This window comes from Corylus avellana, chromosome ca3 (assembly GCF_901000735.1).
Source record: "Corylus avellana chromosome ca3, CavTom2PMs-1.0".
In the NCBI taxonomy this organism is placed as follows: domain Eukaryota; kingdom Viridiplantae; phylum Streptophyta; class Magnoliopsida; order Fagales; family Betulaceae; genus Corylus; species Corylus avellana.
The window spans coordinates 27,095,776-27,104,540 of record NC_081543.1 but is presented as its reverse complement, the minus strand read 5'-3'; the positions used below and the strand labels follow the sequence as shown (position 1 = coordinate 27,104,540).

At 34.4% G+C, this 8,765-nt stretch overlaps 1 protein-coding gene across 1 annotated transcript; it reads right to left on the bottom strand.

Annotated features, from left to right (window-relative positions):
* Positions 1 to 496: 496 nt before the first annotated feature.
* LOC132173368 (glutamate--cysteine ligase, chloroplastic-like) lies at positions 497 to 7,478 on the bottom strand. The gene is made up of 16 exons (XM_059584844.1): positions 7,380 to 7,478; positions 5,722 to 5,999; positions 5,482 to 5,632; positions 5,236 to 5,343; positions 4,674 to 4,766; positions 4,099 to 4,182; positions 3,873 to 3,941; positions 3,719 to 3,789; positions 3,558 to 3,626; positions 3,096 to 3,189; positions 2,839 to 2,928; positions 2,677 to 2,757; positions 1,684 to 1,776; positions 1,522 to 1,602; positions 1,378 to 1,447; positions 497 to 821 (listed from the first exon to the last, which is right to left on the bottom strand). Exons 2-16 carry the CDS (start codon positions 5,988 to 5,990, stop codon positions 733 to 735), a joined length of 1,512 nt encoding a protein of 503 aa, XP_059440827.1. The 5' UTR covers positions 5,991 to 5,999; positions 7,380 to 7,478; the 3' UTR covers positions 497 to 732.
* Positions 7,479 to 8,765: the final 1,287 nt, after the last annotated feature.

Genomic DNA, 8,765 nt, shown 5'->3' with positions numbered 1-8,765 from the left:
GTGAGAGTGAAAGGGAAAAGTAGAAGAAGCCTGAAATTGACATTTTTTGTCATCCCCTAAGCCATGTTCGCGCGTGTTCATTTTCGCAATGCAAAGCGTACAACTTCAACGTTTCTTTTGTATTTAAATCCTTTAGTTTCTTCTTGTATTTTTTCATAGTCATGATGTTTACTTGTTTAGGTTGTCTTTTCATGACGAGATAATTTGTTTTTAAACAAAAATAGTTTACTCTCAGTGGGCTTCAAACAACAGACCTCTATAGTTGCTCAAGGACTTACGCTTCAATAGGCGTTACGAAGCCAACCTATTGGGGTTCACAATAGTGAATTTCAAACACATATTAGTTTAATAGATTAGGTTAGAGAAAATTTTTCCAATCTATATAGTTTGGAGAAAAACTTTATCCTTAAGAATATCATATCTAAATATTTATCATGATAAAAATCAAATACCTATATGCATAAGAATATAATAAATGAACTTAGAATATTACTCATGTATAAATTTCCCTTCACATTCTTTATTAATGATCATACTCATATTCAATGAGTTAGACAAGAGTATCGTGCTAAGGACATACAATACAACACGATTTATTTTTCTTGATTAATTGCAACTGTCGGATTGCAACCCAAGAACCAAGAAGTGTTTAAGGGAGGGCCAACAAAGGCCAAAGAAAACAACACGACCATAAACCATAAAGGATGTTGGTGAACCTAATTCTTCAGTTGATCAATAGAGTAGCTCATGAAAGACAGGATCCACACATTGTCCCCACTTCCCCTGGTGCATCTCCAAAAGCTTCTCGGCAGGTGTCACTCCTGCCATCGGATCGATCACCACCCAACATGAACACATGACAAAATCATCATTATTCATTAAAACAACAATGAAAGTGTTGTTAGAGTTTTAATTAAATGACTAAATTTAGTATTTTCTAATAGCTTAAAATTTGATACAATTGGTGATTTTAAGTTAAATATTGCAGTGGTGTTGGTGCTTTATTTGTTTGCCCAAAAAAACAAATTGGCATGAAATAAGTATAGTCTAAGGTTGAGGTCTACAAGACATGAATTCCACTAAATTCCACTAATTGCATGTACTAGAGCGTGGGTTCGAATCTCAGCAATGAAGAATCTCTACATATGCATGATTAGTATTAACCGCCTTGGATTCCCATTAATACTCTAGTAGGGCTGGGTCAGGCTATGGCTCAATCGGATTTGAGAGAGCACCTGCGGTTCCCACCGTTTAAGCCCCTCCTGTGTGGATCCCAGCGGGTAGGTGCTAGTATAGTTACGTTCAGGTAAAATAGCTACAATTGGTCTACCATTTTTTAATTAAAAAAAATAAACATATAAAATAAAAAATAAGCACCTGTTTTTACCACCTCGGCCACCTCATCAAGGAACCCTGATTCCCTAAAGCCTCTTCTGTCCAAGCCATCCTGCAGAAGAAAAGATGTATAATGCCTTGAGTGATAACAACAACAAAAGCAATCATGCCAAACTAATTATATACCTGCGCCCACTTGACAACATCTTCAGCAACATGCCTTAGCAATCCATCCCGAAATGGTGTTTTTAGACCAATCTTAGGAACCTATTAAACAGAATTTTGCAGTTATGTTAGCCATCTTGATGATCACCATTTAATTTGCTTATTGTCTCATATTTGTATTACCATATTCCTCAACATCTCTCGTTCTTCCATGGTCCAATCAGCTATCAAGTCCAGAACATTTTGAAGTGAAACCTCATCATATAGTAAACCTACCTGACATTTATAAGAAAATGAGAATGAGCTGAAGTTAGTGGAATGAGAAAGTTGATAAAAAAATAAAATAAAAAATAAAAAATCTATGCAAGTTAGACATAGGGCATGTAACATGACTATTAGATATGTGTAACTTAAAAAATGGTAAGATAATTTTCATAATCACCCACCAAACACATTATTATTATTTATAAAGGAGAGTTGCACAATTTAATTTAAATACATCCACTAACAAGATTGTCAAGCCGTAAGTTGCGATTCCACCTAAAACCAGTGAGTGTTAAGGAAGACAAACTCAAGTCTTTTAATTCATTGACATTGCACCCAACTAGTCTATTTGGTTTTAGGTGGAATGACAGCTCACGGTTCGACAAAAGTTATTAGTGACAGGAAGTCATGGGATCGAGTTGCGGAAGCCTCACTGTGAGGAAGGGACCGACCTAAAAACAAGTCTGCTGAACACGATGTTGAGGTCAATAAAAGACTTGAGTTTGTCTATCTTAACACCAATTGATTGATTCTAAGTAGAATGGTCTGACAAAGATAATCTTAACTCTATTTTCTAAATCAAATAGAAAAAAATGTAATTTATCCTAATCTACCACTTTCCCTCCAAGTTTGAGAATGTATGTCATATAATACCAAATTGGAAAAAATAAATGCAAGTCGTCCACAACCTAGAGCTTTGGTGAACAAATATGCCAATTAGTCTTATGTTTTCACATGCGGATCTCTTTATTAGTTAATTTACTACGAACAAAGTGATAGTCTACTTCTATGTGCTTTGTACGCTCATGAAATACTAGATTTGTGACTATATGGATGAGCGCCTGATTATCATACAATACGATTATCACAAATTAGTTTAATGGATGTTTAGGAGATCACATAGGTCATTACCCAAAATGCTGGCAAAGCACATAACATTGCCAAAGGCCCTGCATCAGCACCCCTCATCTCTAAGTATGTCTTCATCCGAACCTGAAGATAGACAGCAACTTATAGCTTAAGTTATAGGCACAAAAATCAAGCAAATTTGGAACTTTTCAAAGACTTAATCACCTCAGGATATAATGTTCCCAAATGATTCTCCCAATCATTGAGTGCTGGCAATTCACCCGGTAGACAAGGAAGTTTTCCTGCCATAAAGTCCTGCAAAACAGTACAATGGCCAACATTATATGTCTTGACCAAATTACAAGCTTAGGATGAAAGTATTCTCAAGATTTAGTAAATATTATATTTCTTTTTATAATATAAAAGAACATGGCTACTGATGAAAGCCTTGTTATAATAAACTAGAAAGGATAGATGGAAACCCTGAATGACATTCCAGCACTGTCAATATATTTCTTTTTCCTGTAAATGTAAACCATTGGAACATCAAGAGCATAATCAACATACCGCTCAAACCTGCACCAAAAATTTAAGCACAAACAAAATGGTTCCATCAGATCCAATCAATTTTACTAATAGATAAAAACTCTGCTAAAAAATGAAACAGCCCGCTTCAAGTTGTATGATATTATCCGCTTTGAGCGTGAGCCTGCACGATTTTATTCTTCGGTTTACCCCAAAAAAACCTCATACCCAGTAATGTGGGACGCCACAGAAAATTGATGTTGATGCAATAACAATAAGTAGGAAATAAGTTGCTTGATGATAACCCTTGTTGTGAAGAAAATTTATGTATATATGAAAATGTTTAGAACAAGAGACATTTGGACACTCAGAAAATAAAATGAATAATATTTTGAAAGTAAAAAACAAGATGAACTTACCCAAAGGAGTCATCAAAAACAAAGGGGAGCATGCCAGTACGACTTTTATCATGGCCAGTCCAGAAATGGCTGTTTAAACAAATAAAAATAAATGCAAAATCCCATGAGAAAAAATAATACTAATATACATGAAAGAAAGAACTTGAGTAACTTTTGGAAACCTTCTCAAGCTGAGATAACCATTTGGATTTCCTTCAGCAAAAGGTGAATTTGCAAATAGTGCTGTTGCTATCTGTCTTATTTATTGCACTAGTTAGATCCCATGGAATCATAAAGTTTTCTAGTAAAAAAATAATAGGGATAAAAGTTTCTCACAGGCTGCAAAGCAAGACTTGCCCGAAATTTCCTGATCATGTCAGCTTCTGAACTGTAATCCAGATTAACCTGTAAGATTTGAATTTTGATTTGCATCATTTCCCTTTTCATAAATAAAAAAAAAAAAAAATTAAAAAAAAAAATTCAATTATAAAAATTAGAGAGCCTTCAAGAGCATGCCTTTCAATATAAGCACATAAAAACGAAAGTGTAAAATTCATCTCACCTGGACAGTGCATGTTCTACGCAATGTATCGATTCCAAGTGGGCCAACTTTAGCAAGGTATCCTGCTAAAATCTCTTGATGTGGCTGGATCAAATTACTCTTATCATCAGTAAACAAGTTATCCAAATTCCCAAGAGGCTGAAACATATTAATATAGCAACACTAAAAAATGACACCATTGAAAGGTTGGGTGGTATAACAAGCAAATAGAAATAAAAAATTAAGGAGATTTGCATAATCCTTGTCCATAAAAAGTTTTAATTTTTTTTAAAATTTTTAAATAATAATAATCCAAGTCCATTAGCTTAGACTTTTGGGTTAAAGTGGTATTCAACTATGTATATTAATATTGTACTTTAGGTAAAAACTTTACAACCACTTTGTCTCCCAGCACTAATCTCTTGTTTGAAGATCACCTGGCATTCTTCATTTAGAATAATGAATTAAATTCCATCAATGAGGAAGTTTTCCTCATTCCATCTTAAATATCTTTCATTTTCAGCCAACTAACTAATTTGTGTTCTTCCATCAAACTTGAACAGTTGAACGGTTGAAAAGAGGTATACATTACATACCTTGGGCATTGTAGGCATGTCCTTAAGTCCCCCTTTGGGCTGGAAACCTATTCCTAAGAATCCAATTCCCATTTTTGTTGCAACAGCTTTTACCTATAAAAAAAAAAAAAAAATAGTTAATAGTTAAACAAATAAATTATGAAGGAATTGAAAACCAAATCACAAAAAAAAAAAAAAATAATAATTTCTCAATATTGAATCATCAAGTCTCTTACGGTATATGATAATAATCACAAGGAAGATATCATCAATCTATCAGTTAGTAACATATGTTAGAATAGTAAATAGTTGTTAGATGTTAGAGTGGCCCATTATTTTACAGAACGGATTGGGATTCCATGTTTTTGAAATTCAGGCAATCTAAGAAAAGAAAATTATGTGGCCCAGTCTGGCTGTCCGAGGTAAGTGAACCCCGTAGCCCCCCTCTTTTAGGCTGCCCAAACTTTTATGTATTTCAGGCAGCCTAACAACAATGATCCTACAAACACATTAGACACTTGCTTTTTACAAGCTTGCCTCTTCATGCATATATATATGCTAGAGTATGATTATTTCAACTGACCTGACATAGGTGTGATTTAATCTCGGCATAAGTTTCATGTAATGTTTTGACAGGTGCACCGCTAAGCTCAAGCTGTCCACCACCCTCCAGTGATATGCTCTGCTTACCCTATTCCACAATCATGTACTGCTTTAATTAAGCCGCATATTAGAGAATAAATTTAGAAAGTCTTGTTGATATACAAAGATTCTAATACAAGTTCAACACTGTTTACAATAATAATAATAATAAAAGTAAAAAATTTACCTTTTTGAGTCCAATAAGGTTGTCACCTTCCATGACTTTGTCCCAACCAAATATTGCAGCAACATCGTTGAGTAACTCTTCTATTTGTTCATATGTTATGGGGCATAGAGTTCTCAACTGGAAACCAAACTTTTCATGCTCAGTTCCTATTCTGCAAGGTCCACATATATGCAGAAACAAATCATACAATTGACAAGTGTAGGTGAAAGTATATATAATTGGCAAAATGCAATTACATACCTCCATTCCTCCTTAGGCTTGCAGCCAGAGGCAAAGTAACCGACAAGATCATCTTTTGTTAGTGGCTTTGTAGGCAATACAGTGGCCTCGGTGGCAGTTGCTGGAACAATCACTTTATGCCCTTGTTTCCTTCCAACCCCAGTTTTAGCTAAATGAGGTGAGGAAGAAAAACCAACACAAGTTTCCTTCTTACTAGATGCCACCATATTTCTCTTCACGCCATAAGCCATGAAATGTGCTTGACCTGGTTGGGAAATTAGCAGTGCCATGCTACAATCCTAACAAAAGAAACACATGCAACCTTGTGAGTTAAAACTCATGAAGCCATGATTACAACTTCACCATTAGGGTCGGGATCAAGTCGAGTAAACCCGAGTATTAATTGTTCAAATTCGACTAAAAAAAATTTATGTAAGATGGAGCTTGAGTTAATTAGCTATATATAGAAGGGTGTCCAAAGTTAGCTCAACAAAAATGAACTGAGTTCTAGCTCGGCTTGAGTTGGAGCAAAGCTTGAGTTAGATTCCTTAAACCAAATCCGCATTATGCTTAGGAGGAAGACGAGAATAGTTATGAGAGTGCCTATAATAGGTCAAGTACTAATAGGAGTATCAGGTTTAGCCCATTCTACATTGTCTATATATGTGACTAATCCACAAGTCCATTCGGCACGAAATTAGATCAACGAAATTGAGATGATTTATTTTTTGGTCTAGATTTTGTCTTGTTATATCTAACCGTATGGGTGTTACCATGTCATTAACATTTTAAATGACATGGCACATATAAACCATTACATGCATGAAACTTAAAGTTTATTTGAGATTGCGTTTAACAAATAAAACTTTTAAGTCAAAAAAAGTTTTTAAACAAAAACTTTATTTTTATGTTTTTGTCAAAAATATATATATATTTTTTTGACAATTTTTAAGTTTTTTAGACCCTTAAAAGGGCTTTTAATTTTTTTAATTAAATGCGTACTTTTTTTCAAACGAACTTTTTGAGTGTTAAAACCACTTTTAGATTCTTCAAACATAATCCCAAACAAATCCTTAATCTGGATTATGAAATGGTTGTTCTCCATTTTACTCGAAATTAAAAAAGGACCCTAATCCACTCAACACAACAAAACACACATTCATGCAATAAATTACTCTATTCAAGACCACAATCACAATCTGAGTCAAATTGTTTCAAAAGTACTCTTCTCTTAAAGAGGCGAGAACAAGCAAAAGTCCAAAACTTTATTCCAAATTCAATTTCATGCACTCGGTTGATAAGAATTAAAAAAATAAAAAAAGAACCTTTTATACGCCTGTTTGGTTAAGAGATCAAATAAACCATAGTGCTTTCATTTTTGCACTTTGCCGTCCAACTGACAAGCCAATAACACCTGCATCTATCTAACGGTGTACATTTCATCGGCTGCTTCTTGTTGTTTCCAGAACAAGACCACCCTGCCGGTGCAAAGGCTTGTCAAGGGTGGCTGGTTTCCGGCCAGACAAGGATTGATGATATCATCATCTTACATGTTATGTCTTTGGGTTGTAAAGAGGAAGAGAAGAAGGCTGCCATGCACAAAGGCTTCCCTAGCTCCCTTTCATTTTCAGTTAAAACAATGTAAGAGATATATAGAGTAGAGTGAAACCCATTGGTACCTGCTAGCTGCAGAGAGGAAGGCTTCCCTTGTTAACCTTCACTTCAGTGCGTTGCTCATGATCAGAGGGTTGGAGGACCTTGGAGTAGTACTTGAGGTGTGCGAGTGTTGAAAGAAATATATATATATATATATATATATATATATATATATATATATATAGAGAGAGAGAGAGAGAGAGAGAGAACGTGTAAGATTATATGCCTATTTATCTTGAAATATAATAAGTACAAATTAACATACACTAATTTTTGACAATTATGGATTTATGGTGATATCTTGTGAGAGTGTTGATCTAATGGGAGACATCATGACATGCCTCTTCATAACATGTCATGATGGCAAACATCTCACTGTGGGAAGTTATTATGATGTGATCACCCATCACATTAACTCCCACTTATGTACACTATAATAGTGATTGATGGGATTTTCAATCGGATTTGTTTTACCTTTGGTACCAAAATTTGTAAGTGCCCATGCCAACTCTCATATGTAAAACTTACAGATCGGCGTAAGACTGTAACATGGTCTTGTGCACGCTTTTGTCTTTTCCTAACCTAACAACACCCTTTACCATATGCTCTCCCACTAACATATTCGGGGTCACTTCATCTCACTATATTTCAAGTGAAAGACATCAACCCTCTGTGGTAGGGAATATAGTTCATGTGTAATGCCTGAAAAATTAAAGGATATACATAATAAATAGAATATGAATAATAATAAAATGTAAGGTAAAATATACTTTAGTTTTTTGAACTATCACCACATTTTCATTTATACCTCTAAATTTTAGAAAGTGCCATTGGAGCCCCAGCCCTAAACTACCACTGCATGCCAAATTAAACACTTTAACATGTTTCTACCCAAAATGTAGGGATATGCATTTGCTTTACACTCTGGCACGTTATGATTTAACTGTAGTTTACCATTATTATTATTAAATAATAATTAAGTTAAATAAGCTATATATACACTAATGTTTTGGTATAATTCTGATCCTAAGAGTATATGTTACCTAACATCTATTATGAAAGGTAGTATCTATTAGAATTTAAAATGTTTTTACAGGATAAAGCACTGCATCTGTTCAGAAATGACTTGTTTTAAAAAAAATAAGAGAACGCAAAATTTTGAAATGAATGGCTCGCGTTACACACAGAAATTTGTCGGTTATTATTTACTTATTGAGCCGTGAACTTACTTTTTTCCACCCAAAAGATTGTGGGATTTTACCAATATATATAGTCACAATGGGAGAGAATGAGCAGTACTATCTGAATCTAAATTTCTATTCCTGAGGTCTGATAAAGCCCTAAGGTTTTGAGGTATAACTGGATTTTGTAGAGATCAACCATAAATAGTTGTAGTTTTTATTAGGGGC